Source organism: Vigna unguiculata, chromosome 2 (genome assembly GCF_004118075.2).
Source record: "Vigna unguiculata cultivar IT97K-499-35 chromosome 2, ASM411807v1, whole genome shotgun sequence".
NCBI lineage: Eukaryota > Viridiplantae > Streptophyta > Magnoliopsida > Fabales > Fabaceae > Vigna > Vigna unguiculata.
The window spans coordinates 29,855,248-29,878,511 of record NC_040280.1 but is presented as its reverse complement, the minus strand read 5'-3'; the positions used below and the strand labels follow the sequence as shown (position 1 = coordinate 29,878,511).

General features: G+C 34.3%; 3 protein-coding genes across 3 annotated transcripts; 1 reads left to right on the top strand and 2 right to left on the bottom strand.

The window, feature by feature from the left end:
- The first annotated feature begins 333 nt into the window (after nt 1-333).
- On the top strand, nt 334-4,404 carry LOC114173714. Its single transcript, XM_028058272.1, has 3 exons — nt 334-709; nt 1,300-1,915; nt 3,218-4,404. The coding sequence occupies exons 2-3, from the start codon at nt 1,361-1,363 to the stop codon at nt 4,067-4,069; spliced, it is 1,407 nt and encodes a 468-aa protein (XP_027914073.1). The 5' UTR covers nt 334-709; nt 1,300-1,360; the 3' UTR covers nt 4,070-4,404.
- Nucleotides 4,405-6,717: 2,313 nt separating this feature from the next.
- LOC114173792 (protein SHORT-ROOT-like) lies at nt 6,718-9,171 on the bottom strand. The gene has a single exon (XM_028058395.1). The coding sequence runs from the start codon at nt 8,425-8,427 to the stop codon at nt 6,979-6,981; it is 1,449 nt and encodes a 482-aa protein (XP_027914196.1). The 5' UTR covers nt 8,428-9,171; the 3' UTR covers nt 6,718-6,978.
- A 4,733-nt stretch (nt 9,172-13,904) lies between these two features.
- Nucleotides 13,905-20,813, bottom strand: LOC114173812 (peptidyl-prolyl cis-trans isomerase CYP65). Its single transcript, XM_028058438.1, has 11 exons — nt 20,452-20,813; nt 20,285-20,347; nt 20,095-20,198; nt 17,551-17,642; nt 17,376-17,465; nt 17,208-17,283; nt 16,703-17,076; nt 15,554-15,810; nt 15,179-15,467; nt 14,503-14,613; nt 13,905-14,411 (listed from the first exon to the last, which is right to left on the bottom strand). The coding sequence occupies exons 1-11, from the start codon at nt 20,577-20,579 to the stop codon at nt 14,205-14,207; spliced, it is 1,791 nt and encodes a 596-aa protein (XP_027914239.1). The 5' UTR covers nt 20,580-20,813; the 3' UTR covers nt 13,905-14,204.
- Between the last annotated feature and the right edge of the window lie 2,451 nt (nt 20,814-23,264).

The following is a 23,264-nucleotide window of genomic DNA, read 5'->3' as shown; positions in this document are numbered from 1 at the left end:
GCCAATCTCAGATTAATAAAAGAAGTGTTTTCTCTATAATTTCTGTAACTACTAATTATTGCTTACCAGCATTGTTAGTGCCAGTATCACATAGCAACGTCTCACCATAACAATTTTTCACCCCAAAGTTCAATTTATTGAACATCTCTTGTGGTGTTCACAGCATGGGAAAGTTAACAGACGAGTGGAGTTAGATTACAAATCATTATCCCGTTTTGCTCTAAGGTTATTAAATAAAGTGAATTCAAACGCTAAGGTGTCACTATGGAACAATAAAAACATAGTCTCACTGTGAAGAATTGAACATAAATGGCATAAAATGGTTCCATATTTGAGACAAGTAACAATAAGGAAAGAGAAGAAATTAGTTAAAGGAAAGAGTGCAATATGAGACATTTGTGGTAAAAGAGAAGTTCTAGAATAGAACTGTTGCTGGGGTCGGTACCAAAAGACACAGGGAAGCACAACTTTGGTTGCAAATCAATGTCATAACCTCAAACTCAGATCCAAACTGCATCGGAACTTAACTACCCTTACCTTACCCAACATCATCTCATTTTTTTCTTCCTGCTTTCTCTCTCTTACCTCGTATTTGGACTAAGCTTAGTTCGGTGGTTGCGTCATGCCAGTGTGTCTGTGACCCTCAAAAGCCACCAACGAAACCGCATGACGGGGTGTTTTGGTTGTTCCACAGTTCGGGTGGTACCAGGTCAGAGACATTCTTCTCACACTTTGCCTTTGTTCCCTGGTTTCTGATTATTCTGTTGCTTTTATTGTGTGCACCTATTAGGTTTTTCTTCTTAATGGATCTGACCCATGAGGGTGTAACTCTGTTGATTAGAATGATTAATTGGCGGTAGTTGTTATAGTATTTAGATACAGAGTAGGGTAAAAATAGTGGTTTCAACTTCAATTACTTCTAACAAACCTGGAAGAGAGGGTGATTTATTGTATCCAATCGAAAGCGTTGAAACTGGTTGCAGTTTACTTTTTCTATTACTGTATGTGTAAAGTTCATGAAATTGGAAAGGGATAAAATGGTGCCCAACTGAACATCGAGAACTGGATTGTCTTCCAAAGAGGATACCAGAAGAAAAAAAAAGGATAAAGTGATAAACCTATACGGTGTCGTTATTTGCAGTTTCATTTTGTACCTATTTTGATTTATGAAACTCCTATTGTGTAGGGGATAAAGTGATAAACCCAGTTAGTCATTTTGAACTGATTTTGGTTTATGAAATTGTTAAGAGTATAGGGAAGTTATGTTTTTGACTTCTATCTGGTTGTGTTATCTATCAGGTTTCCACAGGTTGCATTTGGTTAGCTGCAGCTTTATTTTGAAGATAAAAAGGAAGGGAAAATGAGGACGAGGAACAAATACAGGAAACCTACGATACTAGGTTGCAATGCAGGGAGCAGATATTCAATGTCTGTTGTGGTATTGAGCTTGTTAGGATGCTTGTTTTTGCTTCATTTATATACCTATATCCATCACACAGATAGAACTGGTGGAGAGTCTCAACTGCGCTTGAACCATCATCCCCAATTCATTGAACTTCAAGAGGTTGAAGAGGAGAACATTCAAATCCCCCCACCAAAGGGGAAGAGGTCTCCTCGAGCGGCAAAACGTAGACCTAAGCGGACAACAACACTGATAGACGAATTCCTGGACGAAAATTCCCAACTGAGACATGTGTTTTTTCCTGGTCGTAAAAAAACTATAGATCCAATACAGACTCCTGCAAATGAAAGTTTTTACTATTACCCTGGGAGAATTTGGTTGGATACCGATGGAAATCCTATTCAAGCTCATGGAGGAGGCATTCTCTATGATAAAAAATCAAGAACATACTATTGGTACGGTGAATATAAAGATGGGCCTACCTACCAAATTCACAAGAAAGGAGCTGCTCGGGTAATTCAATTTTTTCAATTGAACTTCTCTTTTTGTTTGTAAGTTAATAATTGTCGTCTTTGCTGTAGTATATTATGTAGCTTATCATAATTTATAAACATTTAGTGGTTGTGAAAGTGTCTGTCATTTTTGTAAGTGAGTGAAATGTTTAGATGGTTTCATCTTTTGTTTATCTTTGGAAAGAAAAAGAATAAGATTGGCCGGTTAACAAGAACTCGGCAGCTTAGAGATGCATGTTTGATTGTTGTAATTGTTTCGATACATCTTTACCTCCATTTGCTTCTGAACATGTCTTGTTTACCTTAATAATTGTATTGGAGTCTTTGGCAGAGAAATGTCATGTTTCAAAAGTCTCATTTTTTTCTTATTATGCTACAGTTGTCCAAAATTTCCATATTCTTGTTGGTCTATATGAATATATAAGTGTCCTTCCATTTTCGCGAATGGGGATATTAATAAATGTAAGAGTCTTCTCAGTTTGGATCAAATACAAAGATAGTAAGAGCTTTTATTTGAAAAAAAAGGTCATCTTGATTGATATTTAACCCAATGGATTTGAATTCCTTAAGATGCAGTTCATATAATAGTTTGAATTTGAAGATGGAATTCCTGGTGGTTCCTTCCATTGAACATGAAGCCTGCTACAATTGAAATTACATAATCAATGCTCAGAATTCTTATTGTTACTTCTCAGGAATCCACTGAATATAGTTCTTGTCACTGAGTAAAAGTTTATACTTCCATAACATTGGAGTTTTTCTGCAATTTGATAATCCTAGAAAAAGTTTCACCCAAATAGTTCAATTTATTCAAGTTAGAGTCAGTGATTTACTTGGCTCCTGTATTCAAAAGCAAAGAAATTTAATGATCCAGACTTTTTACCTTCCACGTTGTGTTCCCTTACCTCATCCAGATGGTAAGACTTTAAGTGATGGCAATTACAATTTTCAGAATTTACCATGTTAATTGACATATACATGTGGTTAGCTATCACAGAGGAAAAAATCTTGTACGGAATAACTTGAGCATAATATTGTATCACTGGCCAGTTTGCATGAACAATCTTTTTATTCCTTCCTCAGATAGATGCTGCTGATATGAAAGATATAGTTAGCACCACATGGTTTATTTATTTTTATCTGTGCCTTTGCTTTCTCACCCTCAAATTTATGAAAAGTAAACTTGTTTCTGGAAATTAGTATGCTCTTTAAGTCTGCATTTTTTGAAATAATTCTTGATGCTCTTTACAATCTCAGTTTCCAGTATCTGCAAACTGAAGTCATGTTCTCCTTTTTGCACTAGGTCGACATTATTGGAGTTGGTTGCTATTCTTCGAAGGATTTGTGGACATGGAAACACGAGGGGATTGTATTAGCAGCAGATGAAACAAATGAAACCCATGATCTGCACACATCTAATGTGCTTGAGAGGCCAAAAGTTATTTACAACGAGAGGACCGGAAAGTATGTGATGTGGATGCATATCGATGATGCCAACTACACGAAAGCAGCTGCTGGAGTAGCAATCAGTGACACACCCGATGGGCCATTTGATTATCTTGGCAGCCAAAGACCCCACGGATATGAAAGCAGGGATATGACAGTGTTCAAAGACGATGATGGCACTGCATATCTTATCTACTCCTCCGAAGACAACAGTGAACTGCACATTGGACCCCTTAGCGAAGATTATCTGAACGTGACATCTGTGATGAGAAGGATTCTTGTGGGACAACACAGAGAAGCTCCAGCTTTGTTCAAACATGAAGGCACATATTACATGATCACTTCAGGTTGTACAGGGTGGGCGCCAAATGAGGCGCTGGCTCATGCAGCCGAGTCCATTTTGGGGCCTTGGGAAACAATTGGGAATCCCTGCATTGGAGGAAACAAAATGTTTAGGCTCACAACCTTCTTTGCTCAGAGCAGTTTTGTGCTTCCTCTACCCGGCTTACCCGGTTCGTTTATTTTCATGGCGGACCGGTGGAATCCGGCCGACCTAAGAGACTCCAGATATGTGTGGTTGCCTATGATAGTGGCAGGACCTGTTGATCACCCTCTTGAGTACACTTTTGAATTCCCTCTGTGGTCGAGAGTGTCTATCTATTGGCACAGAAAATGGAGATTGCCTCACGGCTGGAGCAGCTTCAAGTAATGTAATGTAACTTCTCTTTGTACATTGTCATATACAAATATTTGATATACGGTTATATATACCTTACCGTGTTGCATGTCAAGCACTTGTTGGAAAGCTCACTTTTTGAGGATTATCGCACTTGAAGGAAGCCTGTGTCTCAATAATTTGCTCACTTTAATTTAGGCTAAGTTGAGATTAGATTGAGGGAGCGCATGTATACCGAGAAGGATTATCCACTTCATTGGAATTTTGCTAATAATCCAGCATTGTTCATCACCTGTGTCACGGCATCATCATCATGTAATTATTTCTTACTTATGTAAATGATTCTTTCACGTGTGTACTTTTTACAACTCTATAGTCCATCTTTTTTATTTTCATTTTTTGGGTTAGTTGGTTCGAATTGCTTCACGTACTTGCGTAGAAGTGAAGGTCATAAGTTGGGTTATTTAATAGCATCACGAGATGACCCACCTCTAGCTCAGATTATTTTTTTCACGGGAACGACACTTTTTCGGTAATATTTTCAATATCGACCACAGTGTTTAGGATCGATAAAAACATGATTAGAGGAACTCAAGTTTTTTTTTTTTTTTCTATTATTGAAGTCAAACTCAAATTTAAAGTATAGTTGTATTGCGGCCCAGAGCCCGAGATTTTTTCATAGAAGATGGAAGGGGTATACTATAGAACATTGGTTTTTAGGAACATCATTTCGAAAACAAAATTTCTGAAACAAAATTTTTAGAATAGAATTTCTAGATCAGAGAATAGGCTTTCCAGAATAAATTTTTTGGAACAAGTTTTCCAAAATATAGTAATCTATTCCAGAACGAACTTTCTAAAACACACGTAATGGGTTCCAGAATAAACTTTCTACAATAATTTTTTTTAACACGCTCTCTCTCTCCTTCTTCCTAACGTTGGGCCCAATTCTGTAGCCCAACTCTATGGAGTTCGTAGTAGCTGGCCCTTACATGTCAAACACAGAGTCTTGTGTGGACTCTAAAAATACATAAAACTACAATTACAACCAAAGTACATAAAACTAGAATATAGATGCCATTAATCCGTTTAATTTCAAGTTTGATCCTTGTTTTCTTTGTCATTCAGGAGAGGTGTAGAATAATAAAGATAGCATAAAATCCTTTTAATTTGAGTTTGAAGTTTGATATATATATTTTTTGTATAATGTATAGGAATGTATGTTTAAGACGAAAAGGGATTAATAGGGAGAGAGAGAGAGATGAATAGAGTGAAGTTAGCATTGTACATGAAGTTGGCCCCATAAAAATATAAAGACATGAGCTTGTCATTGTCATTGGTATAGAAAAGGATAGAAAAGCTTAAACCTGCAGAAGAAGGTATGGGCCAGCATCAAACTCCCTTTAATAAAAACCAAAAGAAAGAAGCTATAAATGTTTTAAAATGAGGAGGGAAAAGATGCAGAAAGAGTGGAGAGTGGATATGTTAACGTGGAGGGGGCAAGTCTCATCAGAAGTTCAAGATGTGCAACCCTTAAAAGATGAACCCACTATTCATATTTTTTCCTTTTCATTGTTTATGTACTTACCAATTTCTTCGCTTTCTTAGGAAAAAGATGAGCCCCCTCTTATCTTTCTTACCCCTCACGGTTTTGTGGGGGCCATGCACACCCTAAAGTTAAAACACCTCCCATATATATATATATATATATATATATATATATAATACATAGTATAGTATAGTATAGTTTAGCCTCTCAGAAACAAAGAAAATTAAAAAATAAACAAAGAAGAAGACCAATTCAAACACAGCGTGCTGTCCACTAAAACCTTTAAACCCACTAATCACTATGCACCTTTTAATGACATATATTCCAACCAATAACGCAACTTGCTGGCCGTCCTAAGATTCTATTGCCCATTAACTAGATAACGACCTCATTTTATTTATGCTTCTATCTTCCTTCACTTTACTTTCAATATCATCTTTCATACGCCAAAACACCAAATCCTTTTTTCTTTTCGACCAAACATGAATTAAATCTTTTGCTATGTCTGTTCATGATCTTGAATATAATGTAAAATACTAGATTATCGCGGAATTCAACATCTTAATTAAGTTATGTTTCATGCCTTCGCTTAACGGTTAGTTAAACGCACAACAATTATGCTTCTGGTCAAATCTGGACTAGCTTGGATAATATATAATTATAATTTATATCAATTATCAACTACCACCTGCTTTAACTTAGTCAATAATCAATATGCTTGAACCTACACATTTGGATTGCGACAATAACTTATATTTTAGCCTAACAAGTTAGCAATTTGTTATTAATGACAAAATAAAATAACAAATATACTCCAGAGGAATATACAATTTCACAATCATTGACAATTCATTACTATTTTTCCTAGTTATTGAATGGTCACGCAAGAACGTTCTTTTTAGCTGGAAATGGTCCCAGATTTTAGGAGACAGTAAAAAAGCCATCAAATGTGATTGTAATTTCTTTTTCATTTTATCTGCCAGAATAACGAAGCAACAGCTTCTTCTTTTCAATTCTATTCTGGACATTAATGGATTAATGGATACAGGGATGATACTGCTGAAACATAAAGCCATATATAATATATATAAAGTATGTGTACAACAGGAATTCTGAAAAATGAAAAGGAAAATGTGAAAAAAGTGAATGATGAAAATAAATTTAGTCGATGATTCCTTTTTGAATAATACAGGCAAATCCCATTGCTGCAATCATCCTCATACCCTCCGATTAATCCCATTGTCTTACGTACCAAACTGGAAAAAAAGACATGAATTAGCTTAAAGAAAAAAAAAAGCCCTCAGCTGAGCCAGGGGCACGTGCTTTGAGAACAGAGAGCACGTGGGATTCAGTCCCTCAACTCATTACTCACGTCAAGTCATTCTCCTCTACGCTACGTCAAGGCCCTCCATGCACTGGCCCACACCACCGGCTGGTCCTTCCACGAAAGGAATATTCCGGCGTCGGAGCACTGTGCCATTGACCATCCCTCCCTATACCTCCTCAACAACGCTCTCACGTCATCACACACCTCTTCGCTAAACGCCACCGTATTGAATCCAACTCCATGCATCCTCCTCGTCCACCGCCCCGCCCTCTCCCGCCGCTCCACAGAATCCGCCGCCGAACACGCCACCAGGTCGACCATCGCCCTACCCGCCGCCCGCTCCAGCATCAACCGCTCGTTGCTCGTCTTCGGAAAGCTCTCTTCTAACGCTTCGAAGTAAACCCTAAACCACCTCAAACACTCTTCAAACCCCTTCACGAACTCCAGCCCCTCCAATCCCACGTCCAAGTCCGCCTCCTCCTCCACCACCGTCACGATCCTCGGCTGCAGCCTCCTCAACGAGGATATCACCGCTTCACGGTGGTTCCCGATGGCGGAGACCGAATGCAAAGTATTGACGCAGTTAATAGCCAGAGCCTCGTCCTCTTTGATATCCAAGGCGCTGAAATCGAAGTCGGAAAGTTGACCTAAGTGATGAACGACGTTGAATTGAAAGGGCACGCCCATGAGTCTGGCGAATTTCTCCATTCTGGCGCCGATTTCCTTCATGACCTTGTGCGCGGAGGCGGCGGTGACGAGGGAGGTGAGACGGAGGTGGGGGGTGTCGTCGTTTCGGGTGGCCAAGGCTTCGAAGAGCGTAGGCCATTGGGTGCAATAGGTGTTGCTGATGTCAACTATGTGTAGTTTGGGCTCGCCTTCCAAGGCTTCCAAGATGGCACCATTGGACGCCACGTGTCCGAAGGTTGTCCAGGGACTGAGCTCCTGGAACTTCAGCACGGTCTTGCGCGTGGATTCGAAGGAGCACGTTCTCTCGGAGGCCGAGGCTAAGGTTCGATAGGTCCGGTCCCCGGCCTGGGTGATGCGGCTGAAGAAGGCCTGGAGGAAGTAGGAGGCGAGTTTCTGGTCTGTGTCGCCGTAGGGGGAGGCGAGCTCGTTGAGCATCCACATGAGTTGTTGGAGGCGCGTGGTGTTCTTGTCGGAGACGGCACGTGCGGTTTCGAGGAGGATGTCGTTGGCCCACTTGGCGGAGAGCTGGAAAGGGAAGGCGGCGTCGCGAGTGGGGGAGAAGGAGAGGTCGGTGGTGGTGGTGGTTGGTGTAGTGGAGTGAGGGTGGGGTTGATAGGGATAGTAGTGCTTAGAAGAAGACGAGGATAGGTCTTCTTCATCCATGAAAAAGTTGAAGCATTCTTCGTCTTCTTGTGGGTAGGGATAGTTATTGTTGTGTTGTCTGGAGGATCGAGAGCTGCTGGTGGTGGTGGAGTTGTTGAGGGATTGATCTTGATCACCTTGAACCCGATGTTGGAATCTCACTACCCCAAACAACGTCGTATCCATTTAAGGTTTATCAACCTTTGACTCGCATGGACATCACTCACGTCCTCCCCACTCAACCAACCAAAGAGAATGGACGTAACGTGATTTTTTAACGGTGGTGTGGCGGTGGAATAGGAAATTGTGAATGGATTGGGTTTGCACATACACTACATACTTACCATAGATGTGTATATACAAAGTTACGTAATTGTTATGTGGGTTAATTTTTGGGGGTGAGGTGGAAACAAAAGTCGAGGGGTTGGGTTTGTTTTGTAGGTTATTGTTGTTTATTGAAAGATAAAATAAAAATAATAAGGATATGGGATTGATGCTTAGAATAGAATTGTGTCTGACAAAAGATGAAAAATAAGAAAGTGTGAGGAAAAGGTGTTTGAGAGAGTATTTGTATTGGATGAGTGGGAGCAGGCGTGCGAATTGTGTATGTAGAGATGTATAGAGATAGAGAGAGAGAGTGAAAGAAAGAAAGAAAGAAAGAAAGAGTAAAGCTGCCGGCGTGTATCATCATCATCTTCCTCAAACTCAAACAAACCCACTATCTTCTCTTATCTCACCATAACGCACTCACACTCCTTTGCCTCCTAATCCTTCTCCAAACACTGCCAAAACTCTCACCAACTTTTCTCTTTTTCTATAACCATTTACATAATCCCACTATTATTCTTTACTATTCTTTCCTTCTCATGCCAACTTCTAGGGCATGCCTTCCAACTTTATCTCCACACCATTATAACCATTTCTCTTTCTCCTCTTCAATTACCGATTCACTTCCCCATTTATTTTATAATTATTATTAGACACCATTTGATTATTGTGTGGAGGGTCTTCTTTCAAAAGCTGCACGGCTTCTTTAATTTCTTTCTCTTCCTCAATCATTAGGGGGGAAAAAATCACTTTATATTTTGACCTCTCCATCACCTTAATCACTTCATTTCTTTTCTTTTCTTCTAAGCCATTTAGCTAGCTCCCGACAAGATGAGACAGGATATTAGCCATGCTGAAATCCATAGATATAAACAGAAAAGGGAGTCCCAAGAACCTTTTCCCTTTTTCTTTCTTTTCCTTCTTTCCTCTAAGAGTAAATTGGTGGGGATCACCGATTATCCATGTAGTTTTTGCTTTCATCCTCAACCACCAAATTCACTATTTTCCAATTCACACCTCTAAATAATCAACATATCAATAATAATTCATCTTTCATCATATATATACTTATTTCATATTTTAAATTCAACCCCACATAACGGTTAGTCCAATATTATATATGCAGTACGAAAAGTTCAACCACTTTCAAATTCAATGAACTGTATCTGTAGCTGATGAAATTCATCTATGAATACTAGAGGTGAAGTGAAGACCCTCTTCTTCTGTGTGTTCTGTGTGTTGCAAACGAATAAACAAAAAAGCAGAAAAAAGAACTGCATAATTGGCGGCTTTTATCTTTTCTTTTTGCTGTTGTTGTTGAGGTGAGCCCCATATCCATTTTCTTTTTATTTAAAAAGCTGTTACATTTGTAAGAAAGCCTATAGTTGCTATGTCACTGCCACATCTACAAAATACTAGTTTATTTTCCTTTGGACTGTAGCAGAGATAAAAATAAAATTAAATCGATTATCGCTACACGTCATTTCGCAGATACTAATTTATTTCTTTCGTTTCATCACTGTAAATTCAACTTCATCAATGCACTCGTACTTGGTAAAGTGATCTGGTCGTGTTTATCTAAGAATTTCTGAAGAAAAAGAAATAATGCTATGTATATTTTACTTTACTTGTTGAAACAGGTGCTGTTCTTAATTTGTATCGTTGTAAAAGATGATTTTTACGATGTATCGATGGATGATGTTGTTGTGGTGTTTCCTATGATCGTTTAACACATGGGACGCACTCTGCGCCACAGTTTCGACTCAATAGAAGGAAAAAAACAAGTTATGAAATATGACAATTACTTTTCAAGGAACCCGTGCAACGCAGGGGCATTCTTCTAAATATTTTTACCAACATTTTTTTTTTCATTTATTATATATTGGATATCGCCATGGATATAGTTTTGGACTCATTCTCCATTTCACAGCACAAACTGTTTATTCGTTATCATTTTTCTGAAACATATATTAATTATCAACTGTTTAACTTGCCGACAACCTGTAAGAATATTTGTCTTCCCATTTACAGAAACATTTATATGATATAAAAAATAACTTCAATTGATCATAGATTCCTGATTTTGTGAGGATGTCTTTAAAAATTATATTTAATGTGGTTTCTGACGAATAATACGAAGTCTTTCGTATTGAAAGTCTCACATATAAGACAATTTTATAATATATAAGTAAGGTGCACACCTTATCTTACGTTTTTAAGCTCACTTCTAAATGATATTAGAGTCAAGTTAAAGTCTATCCTAGCGAAATTTCTGAATATTCTATTTCACTTAGAAATATATATATATATATATATATATATATATATATATATATATATATATATATATATATATATATATATATATATATCTCGGCGTGAAGAAATGCATTGGGTGTGTTATGAAGTTGAATTAGGCTTAAAGTTCACTCTAACATTTACAATTGTTACTTAAAATCAAATTGATATAAAAATATATTTATTTTTGTATCACTGTGAAATATTATCAAATTTAAAATTAAAAATAACACTTTTTAAGGAATTTATATATATATATATATATATATATATATATAACATGAATAAGTTGATATAATATTGGCATTAAATTTGACATCATCCCAAAAGAAAGGTTATTAAATTATGAATTCATTTCTATGATATTTATATATTTACTTTTTCGAATTAAATGAATAAATTTTTTTTTTATTTTGGTTCATTCATAACACAGATTATTAACAGATTGTACTTTCATAAACATATTTAAAATTTTCTGAATTTTAAACATTAATGTGACGACGGTATATATTTTTAAGAATCAAAGTAAGAACTTACTCGATTAAATATGTTTTCACGAAAGAGTATAATGTATTAATTTAATTTATAATTTTTACATTAACATACTTTCTTATGTAAATAAAACATTGTAAAACATAGTCAAGTTCTTTTGGATTTCATTTTTAACGTCACAACTGTAGCATTTTGATGGTACTGAATTACTGTATCTTTGGTACTGAGGTATCAGTGTTTTTCTTAACTGCATGCAGATGTGGTTGGGTGAATTTTGTTTTGTTTTTTCCGTTGTCGAATACCGAAAAGTTAAATTTATATACCAATTTCAGTATCGTAAATTCAATCGTAGTTGTGTGCAGTTTAATATTACAAGAAACAGGTGTTGTTGATATTCTTACAGATATATTAAAATGGTTGACACCATAAAGTATCCCATATTCCTGAAAAAACCCGTAAAACAATTGATTAATAAATGTCTTCAGTTAAAAGAGTATACTATGTACTTCTAATTTAAAAACTAGTACAACATAATTAAATGTTGAACCACTGTTTATTAAACGTGTCTCTACAGAATTGTCTCCATATATATATGGAGACAATACTCTTACACTTTATTTGTTTATATGAAAATTGAGTGAAAAAAATAACATAGAAAGATATTAAATAAAAATATTAATTTTTCACAATTTATTGAAAAAAATGTTTTTGGATTGAAAATTTTCATTATTTTTCAATTGTTTATTTATTTTGTCAATTTAGTTTCACTATTAGTAAAATATTCAATTAAGTTTCTCAATTTTAAAAGTAACGATTTATTTCCATCCAAATAATGTAAAATTGTTGACAAATAAATATTGATAATTTTATTTTAAGCATAATTCAATTTGTAACGAAGATGAAAATCTATAAAATTAACAAAATTAATTTTAATGTACCCAAATGTCACATTGCTAGATTTTTAGAAGAAAAAAATTAAGGAGTTGATTGAATATTGAAGAGTCGTATGCTTATTTTCGTTCATAAATAGAAAAAACTTGATTCAACCTTTTATCATTAAAACGGTCAAATTTAATAAAATAAAAAGGTCAAATTCCTCTCGTGTATTTAAATTATTTGAAAAAAAAAATTAACAAACAATGAAAAGTTTGAATGTTAGGAAAGAAAATATAAAATATTTTCATAAATATAAAAATGTTTCCATTAAATGTATTCATTTTCACGCTCTTTCAAAATTTCAACCGTACGACGAGAAAAAAAATTATCTTTTGGTTATTTTTATTTATTTAAATAATATATTTTTCTTATCATCATCATCAGTAAGCAAAAGTGAAGGCTTTTGGAACCAAAATAAACGAATGAGAATTATGAGAGTCCAGTACACTAAAAGCAGAAATTTTGAACTGCAGTGAAACCCCCTTCCCTTGCCTTTACAATCTTTCTACATCGGGTGCCAAAGCTATGATCATGATGCTAAAGTTATCTTTCTACCTTTGTAGATTTCCAAAACATTGCAGGGATTCTGAAACGTGTTGGTCTGGTTATATATGTCACAATTCTTTTATATTTTACTCAGATACCAACTAATTCGTTCAATTTTACACGTACCTACTTTTGTTCTGTCAGTCCAATATTTCTTCATGGACCTAATTTGTTGTAAAATATATATATATATATATATATATATAATAAAAATTATACGACTATTTCATCCAATTTTAAGTTGGTGTGACAAGTTATCAGCTTACATTATTTCGTTAATTACAAAACAGATAGAAGACGTAAGTTAAGAAAGATAGACTAGTCAAAATTTTAATTACAGATTTTAAAAAATGCTAATATTGATTTATAAGAAATAAAAATATTACATAGAGTGGTCTAATCAAATAAGTATAAAACAAACTTACTCAACATTTAAGAAATTGAGCTGTTCCATCGTATCTTACGTAACTGTGTGTATTTGAAGTTATTAAATTTAAAGAGATTAGATTTTGAAGCATTACGTGAATAGAAGAAATTATTATGTTGATACGACACTTTCAAGTCAGGCACTTAAACTATTGACTGGTGAGACATGTGCATGGATTGGGCAGTAGTGGGTAGGCCGTATCCATAGTAAGACAATTGTTGCAAAGCTACAGGATCGTATGATTCTGGCATGAAACCTGCTGCTAAGCCATCAAATGGATTCCTTCCATTTGTTCTCCTTGGTAGCATGATACCTAGATTCCTCATTTTTCACTTTAAATAAATGTAGTGTCATATCTGTACTATGAATTGTACAGTAGCTGCATATGATGCCAAAATGTAACCAGGAGTCCGTCACTAAAGTCAATGAAAACCTAGCTAGGCTCAATAACTTGAAGTGCCCTTGGGAATGCCACCCTACCCTGCCTCAACTTACCATTCACGCCAGACAACTGATTACTGAGCAGGAATAAATTAAGTTCCCTGCAAGCAAGCAAAAGTTGATCGGATTGATAATGCCCCCAGAAAGCGAGTACAGAGCTGTTAAAAGATGTACACACCGTAACTCTTTCTTCGAATGGAGATGTATAATAGAGCTAAACAATGTATATTAAGGCCCTAATAATCTTGTGAGAACCAATCTATCAAATCCATAACCAAATTATGAAATTCTGACAATGCAGCGACGGAACCAGAGACAACCCGCGCAATGATTCTACTCTGGTTGCATCCAATGAAAACGCTACATATATTGTACAAAACCTGAATGGCGAGCAAAATTTCTTCTCTCGCTATCCCGTCAATTTTCCCCCATTGCAAATATAATAAGTTACAGGAGAAGTTTACATATTTTTACAAATTGTACGAAATTGGGATTGTTACCATGCAGAAAAATCTTTGAAGTCACTGCTGGCAACTCCCACTTTTCTTTTCTTTCCTACAACGGCTGTACTGGTATCAAGATTAGCAGATGTAGCTTGAGCATTCCTAGCTTTCAAGTACTTGCCGACACCACCACCGACCCCCGTACTTCCAGATTCAGATGTTCCAGCACCAGGATTGCTAAACCATGAGCCTACCTTACCCTGAAACATAGGACAGTTAACAAAAACCATTCACAAGTAAGAAAAAAAAACGGCGAGAGATGTCTCAACTATTATGGATCATTAATATTACATTATCCTCATCCTCTACATTCTTCTCTGTGGCATTATCCTGTTCTTCTCCTTCATCTGGTTCCGTGTAAGGATTGACAAAAATCGTGACACTCGTTATCTTGATTTCCTCCTGCAGTATGAAAAACGTATGGAACATAACGCATTGTTTGAAGTAGCAAGAATGGCACGCTAGATAATAGTGTATAGTTCATTTAGGAAACATCAGATATTAAACCAAGTATTGTTAATATATTATATCAACTCTTCAAACCAGTAAAAACTTGCCACCATTAACAAACAAGCACTCAAGGCACAAGGAAACACAAAATGTATTATACTGTGGTCGAGTTAGTCTACAAGTGAATGTAATAAATGAAAGTGCGCAAACATTGTAATCCCACACGATACAATGATATGGAGTTGTAGTAGCAGTACAAACAGTACCCACAACGAAAAATTAATGCACAAAACCCGAAGTCCAAACTAGACAGATGTTTGGGAAAAGAATATATTTATGCAGAAGATAACAAAATATGTACAAGGGCATAAGAATCTACTTTTTTAAAGCAGATCCGTATTTTGTGATCATATGTTTGCAATTACACAGGTTGAGACTTTATGCATTTGAGAAGAATAAAACCAAAAAAAAGGGGAACAATGATTTGCATCAACAATAAAACGAAAGTATGACTAACCAGAGGTCGGTCATTATCATCAACTGGAACTTTTTCCATGGCAGCAAGTGTGGTCAAGCCACCTACAACTACTCCAAAAACTGTGTGTTTGAAGTTTAGATGATTTGCAGACTTGTACAAGATGAAGAATTGGGAACCATTGGTGTGTGGGCCACTATTTGCCATGCTTACCACACCTCTTCCGGAGTGAACTAGTTTGGAGTTAAGTTCATCTTTAAAAGGCTTTCCCCATATGGATTCACCTCCTCGACCAGTACCAGTAGGATCACCACCCTGTATCATAAAATTCCTGCACAAAAATGGATTATGAGACCATAAATCTAAGGCTTAATTTACTAAGGGAAGAAAGATTCAGAGGATGTCATTACACCTAACCTAATGCTTCTATGAAAAACAACTCCATTATAAAATCCCCGCTCACAAAGAGTGATGAAGTTTTCACACGTCCTAGGCGTTATATCACAATGTAGCTCAATGTTCAAATCACCATGTGTCGTATGCAGCTGTACATAACCCTTCTTTTTCGGATTCTTCTCAACTTTCACATATTCAAATTCATTTTTTGTAACTGGATCAAATGATGTTGAAGTAAAAGAACGGGAAGCAGCACCAGTTGTGAAACGGCTTTTTACCTGAAACAGGTAACTTCATTAGAAGTTCATAATACATAGCAAAGTGAGTACTGCCCTATCTTTATAAGAGATGTCATATAAAAACATTTACCTGAGAATTTAAGTGTTTAGGTAAAGGTACGTGAAACATTCATTCACCCTCATACATCACTCAACCACTAAAGCTTTAGGTGAAAGACAGATGAATGATTTTGGTTCAATGTTACATTTACAATATGTTGAGATCACACACCGGCTAGCAACAAATATAGAAAAAGTAGTACTTTATAATACTTGCAATCCCCACCCTGAGTTAGCTCTTGGTGTTATGCTAGGGCCCATCTATTCTCAATTTCTAATACAGTGTCATCAAAGTCTATAAGTCTATCCAATTGGTATTTGGTTACCTGAAAATGTTCAATCCTTGGTTGGGTGGGTGGGGAGAGAGGTTAAGCTCACGTTGGCTTGTCACTAGCCCTGGACAATCTTCCCACCTTGAGCTAATAATTTTTGAGTGACCTAGGTCCTACCCCTTGTAATTTCTAGTATTAAAACCATGTGTTACAAGTATAATATAAAAAGGTACAACATAAAATCATTCATGATTTTTACCAATAAATAAGCTGAAGTTGTTAAGTGAAAAGACATTAATGGTATCAGGGGTTAGTTAGATCCAATCCCTTGCCCTTTCTAGTATAAAACCATGAGTCACAGTCACAGATGTAATACAGAAACATTCAAGTGAATCTTCCACCTATAAGCTTTTTAAGTCAAGAGAAGAAGCATTAATGAACTCTTTTATACTACATCTCTAACAGTTGCATAATGTACATTGAAAGGACAACTTAATTTGCAAATGTTAGATTTCAATATGTATTGGTGAAAAAGAGGGTACTACATCTAAGAAACTCACCATCTTTGCATTCACTGGCGCCCTGTCACCAGACATATGCATAGCTATCCTAGCAGCAGTTTTATCACCTGATGAGGCTTTAGCAGCAGCTGCACTTCTTCCATGTACTGCAGCAGATGCAGCATCTACTATACTGAATGCCTGAGGAGCTTTGGCCTCTTTATTTGGATTTGATTTGGAATCTTCATCCACACGGGACCTTGCAGCTATGATGGCAGCAAGTGCAGCAGCCCTTTCTTTTTGTGCCTTGCCACCACCACCCCCATGCATTGCAGTTTCCTTTCCTTTATCAGTTCCAAGCTCCTGAAGCATTTGCTTGATATCACCCGACATGTTTATGTTGTAGGTAGGATCTGAACTCATTTTCTGTAGTTCTGAAGGTAAGTAGAAAAAATAGAATGTGTCAAAGCCAATACTAATAACATTAAAAAAAAAAAAAGGCAACATCAAGATTCAAGACCAATATGAGATTTATAGCTCACATAAGATAAATGAGCTAGCATACCCTCATCATCAACTTTCAAATCATTTTTAACATGATCAAAATCCAGAAGAACCCTGTCGTCAAGTGCATTAGGATTCTGCACATAGTAAACAAACACCACAACTTGATATTAAGAAACCGAAAGATGAAGCAAGAGAAAAAAAATGTTCTTGTTCAAACCCAACTTACCTGAATGGTTATAAGGTCATCCCTTGTGAATGGCTCATCAGTGAGGAGCTCCTTCCAGTTTTTTGTCTTAATGTTTAACTCTTTAACAGCCTAATTCCGACAACATACATAAATATAAATGGCATCTACATAAGAAATTAGCATTATTGAAGTAAAGGATCCCGAAAATAAAAACCTCATAGCAGAACACATTTCCTGTAGTCTTCACTGCCACAATATGTGTAAATTCAGTGAAAACTTTGTTTAGCACTGGACAGTGATATTCTCCTGCAGGATGACAAACAAAGGTTGGTCAATAATAAATAGCTAGCAAAGTAGATAAAAAATTTATTGAAAATAAAAATAGTTAGGCAAACGTAAAAATTATTCAGTGAAGGTAAAAAGGGTGGTGTATTTAAATATTCAAGGAATGGAAGAAAAATAAATGAGCTACAAGTTTATAAGCTATAAACTACCATGCTTCGGAACCGAGAATAGAAATCGGAATGAGATAAAGGTTTTATTGGATTGAATGGAAAGAACACGCAAAAGGAGAGATCACTCTCCTCCAAGAGCTTCCTCTATGGAAAGAGCTAGCACTCGATTTACAAAGGATAACCAATCTCCATGAATTTCCTCCCCTTCAGTCCTATTTATTTTGGTTTCCCATTTAATCTAACCAACTACTATTTCTAACTGCCATAACTAATTCCCACATACTCTATACTTAACAACACCACCCCTCCTAAAATCAACCTTGTCCTCATCATGGTTGAGACTGTGCAAGTCGGATTCCCCCCAATAGTTTTTCTAAATGTCATCTTCAACTAGATATTGTGGTAACATGATGAATGTTGGTTGAAATTGAACTCTGTAAAGACCACGACGGTCTAAAATCCCATAGAAGTTTAGGAATACTAGACAACCCTTGCATTAAGAATTTTACTGATAATTTATATAGCTAAAATTTAAATGAAATATCCTATTATGATATCATGTTAAATATATTTATGCATTTTTACTTATATCTTTTAATAAAGTTAATAGATAAGTACATTTAAAATAAACCTTCTATACTTGAACAAAGCCATACGATCTAACAGTTATAACATAGTTAATAAAGGAAACATTGGAACACAATTATCTTATTCACACTACTTGATTTAATCAGTAGTTTAAAATTAGCATCCAAAACTCGTTCTATATTTGAATAAATATTTACAATGACTTTGTTTATGCAATATATGGAAAGAATACACCTAAAACAAAATGAGCTCTTAATCACACGATGCTAAGATGAAAAGAAAATATATTATTTGTGACGCAAGAGATAATAGTCTAGTTAATTCCAGTGATTTTGCACATCTAGATTAAAGGAAAACTATATCATAATTACTCAATAATATAAAAATGAAGATTGCTCTACAACAGCCATATTCCTGAGGAACTATAAATACAAGGCAAAAATCAATGCACAAAATACATTCTAACACACAACTACAATTCTACTTTCTTAGAAAAAGCTTACAGGCCTACATTCTCTGTTTTAGTCTCCATATAGTCAAAGAAGATCTTGTAATATTCTTCACTATGTGAAGTTACACCTTTGGAAGAAAACATTCATTGTATATCTTTTTTCCAAGAGTTGTTTCGTAAGTTCATTGTTATTTGTAGCCAGAAGTGACACTTAAAAATACTTGGGGATTTTAGTCTTAGGGGGAGAATAAGACAGGATAGCCAAAAGTGACTTGTATATTCATGATAACCCAGAGTGGTTTATGTACTTGCTTCATAAACAATTTTTTATTAGTGGAACCCTTTTAAAAGTTTCTTAAATGAGAATTCTGACATAGACCAAGTGTTTAAGGTGAATCATTATAAATCTTGTGTTATTCTTAATCATTAGAGACAGCCACTCCTAAACGTTTAGTGTTCTCACAAAGAAGAAGTCTTGAGCTCTATTATACCTACAAACTCAAATGCTCCAATTCCATCCCTCCCCTTCAACAATAATATTTAGTTGTCACTAAATCAGTCTAACTAACTAACTAATATTCTAGTTCTAACTTCCCCCTTCCTAATAGTAGTAACAATATCATCTTAATAATCAACCTTGTCCTCCAGATTGAAATTGTGGAAGCTCGATCCAGACAATTTTTTTTTTCTAAATGTCTCCTTAAACTGGAAGAACTCAAATGCAACAATAAGCTTAGAGATTAATCTGGCCTATTTTGCTATGTCCTTTTGTAGCATTGTGGTGCTTTTCCCCATAGGCTTGGCCTCTGCCAATTAAGTCAAAGAATGAGTTTGCTTGGCATAGTCTCCAATTTTCTGGTCCTTTAAATCGAACTTCTTCAACACGTTTGGCACTGACCCATTGGGTAAAATATTTGGAGCCACTGTCAAATTAAACTCTGCCCATGTTTATTCTTCAGAACCATGTCATTTACTGTAACTGATGTGCCAAAAGAAACTTAATGCTTATCAGTCACAGGTTAGTGAAATGGTTTGTTGACCAAACTTCTTTATTTGATCAAACAACTTTATAAGAAATATAATAAGCTACAGATTAGCTTATTTGGCATGTCAAACACACTCATACACTCGTACGGTTAAGAGATGAACTTTAATTACCAATAGAACACCCAGATAAATGAAGCAGTTGACTTAAAAGAAGGAACACGAGAAAATAGAAACCCAACTTAACACAAAATTATAAAGAAAAAGAAAAAGTGATAACCTTCTGAATTCTTGTGGAAAGTTAGTGGAATGAGATCCGGCAGCTTGAGAGGAGTTCCAGTGACTGGATGTTTACCGTATTTTATAATATAGGGAGTAATATTCCTGAAGAAAAAGAACTGCAAAATCAATCTATCAATTAAATAATCGGTAACAAAAGAAGAAGCTTAAGGGATCGCACAAATACTCACATGATATCGAAAACACTGCCATCAGCAGTGCAGACAGGTTCTTCAAAGGGCGTAAACGTAAGCCTAAAACAAGGAGAAGAAAAAAATGAAAGAATGAATGAATAAAAAATGGAGTGAAAAGAGGTCGAAAAGATGTCGAAAATGAGAGAGGTTATGAGGATTGGTACGCGCAGCAATAGAAGGGAAGACGTTTGAAGGGAGTGCGACTGTTTTTGGATTTAGCGCCTCCCCATTCCGTTGCCCACTCCGTTTTGGTGATGAACATCCTGTCTTTACTGTGTTGCTTCTTCCCCATAGTTGCTGCTAGGGTTCTTCACAATCACTGATAAATTACTCTGTTTGCAATTGAACGCGACTATTCGTAAGATTCTGCTTCACTTTCTGGCGATTTTCAGAAACTGACCCCGCCGCTCGATCTTTCTCCCCTCTCACAACCGCCTTGGCAGGGCTACGCGATTTACCGAACACCGCCGTTAAGTCGTTCCTGGGCCGGGTTTACTCTTGGGTTGGATAGTTCTTTCTTGACATTTCAAAAATGAAACGGGTCCCGCTATTTTATAAAATAAAATTTATCATCAAAGTTGTTTATTTAGAAAAATCGTGCCAGAATTTCTTGTTTCGGTGAGTAACTTTCTTGTAAAAATAGAGTGGTTTTCTTTACCTTCTTATTAATTCGCATTTTATACTATTATTGTTATTCTAATTTTTAAATAAAACTTACGAACGCGACATTGATTTTAAAATCTTACGCAATTCTTATAGACTTAAATTAATATTATGACTATATTCTTCTCTTTAAACTTAAATCACGTTTTACTGCGACTGATTTTAAACATTACTAGTAGTGTGTTATTTTATTCTAATTTAAATTACCGTTTGTCTATCCTTTTATAACATTCTAAAATAAGATGTTTTTTTCAAATATATAAATTTATTATTCATAATATTTACATAATACTTTGATATGTTTACTTTAAAAAAAAAACTAAATATTTAAAATTATAAACACTTAAACAAAATTTTTACCATTTTCTTTTTCATAAACATAATTATAACAATTAAGAAAAACATATAAAGTAAGTTAACTAAAATAATTGAATGTTTAAATAAATATTTGTTGAATGTTGTGGACATCGATTATTTTACTTATTTTATATCGACTATATAATATTCTTACATAATTATATATGATTAAATAAATTTTCAATTATATGTCAAAGTTAATCGTTTATTGATTTTCATTACTGATTGAGCTAAAAATAAGTAAGTCAAAACTAGTTCACTTTTTGATAAGTTAAAAGTTTTACAATCCGACTCAACCCATCAGAAGTTGATAGGTTCAGTTGTTTAACTCACTAACTGACATAAAAATACAAAATATTTTTTTAATTATTTTTGCATATTTAAATTTGTAGGATATAAACAATTTTATCTTTTTTCGAGTATTAAAATTTGTAGGATCTCAAATATATAAAATGCAGATAAATACAAAGAAATCAATGTTTCTTTTTCTTTTGTTCAAAAAGAATTTTTTTTTTTACAAAATAAGTGGACTGTAGGTTAAGTGAGCTCAATTTGACTCGAACCCGCATAATCAATGAGTTAAGTAAGTTTAATCCGTTCTCTCTTCCATAATAAAAAAAAAATAAGTTAATTTAACTCAAACACATAATAAATCAAATTAACTCACGATTCTAACTCATTTTAACTTATCTATTAATTGTAACACGAAAATTATTAGTGACTAACAAATAAAAAGAAGGCTAATATATTTTAAATTGAAGAGTATGTGTAACTTTACTATAATTATTAATGACAATTGTTTCTAAAAATTTCTACAAGGTAAGTTACCTCTCAAACTTGCATTGTTAATGCAAATCTTTGTTCATTTTTCATTATTTTATTAATTTATTTATGTTATTTGGATTATCGATTCAATCGAAAATTGCATGTAATTTATCATCAATCACTCATTTACATTTCATCATTAAATTATCTAAGAAAATTTCTAAAAATTATAAGAATTTGTCAAAAGTAAAATATTTTATATTTTAAAAAGATAAAATATTTTAAATAAAAGAAAAATAAATAATTTTATATGATGTATAATTTTTTATACTTTTAAGTAATATAATATAATATTTATTTTTTATTCAATTCAAAATTTGCATTGTATAATTATAAAATAGTCCTTACTCTTTTGAATTTGAATAAATTATTGTTTGACTTGACAATAACATGATACCTTATCATGAGCTTAATTTATACACTCAAATATATATATATATATATATATATATATATATATATATATATATATATATATATATGCGTTAGCAATTATAAAAATGCTAATTATTTATTACAAATGTTTCGTGTTCCCACCTTTACATTATAAATTAACATAGATTATTAGAGAATGAGACTTTAATTCTTTAAGTTTTCTTGGTTAAATATTTCTAATATTTTTTCACATATATATTCTGATTATTTTTTGGGTCTGCCAACTGAGATTTTGTAGTTTGAGATGATACTTGGTTGGAAGTATGAAAATATTAGCACGTGAAAAAACTCGCAATGAGTAATAAATAGATATTGAAAATTAATATCCGCAGGTTATGTATGAGTATTTTGTATACCTGCATATTGACGAAACGGATACAGGTATCATAGTATTCGTATTTGTGAATATCTATATCCGATATACTCTAATTTAAATTAAAAAATTAAAAAAAATGATTTTTAAATATTAACATATTGATTTAAATGAGTTATTTTGTATCGATTGATTTAAAAATAAATCATTTATTTGTAAATTATCATTCAACATTATTTAAATAAATTATATGCATTTTATTTGAAATTTATAAATATTATGCATTATATTTTTATTTGAATTTATCACTAAAATTTGTTATTAAATATTAAATATTTCTTTTTTTAAATATCCGTTGGATATTAAAGAAAATATATGAATACC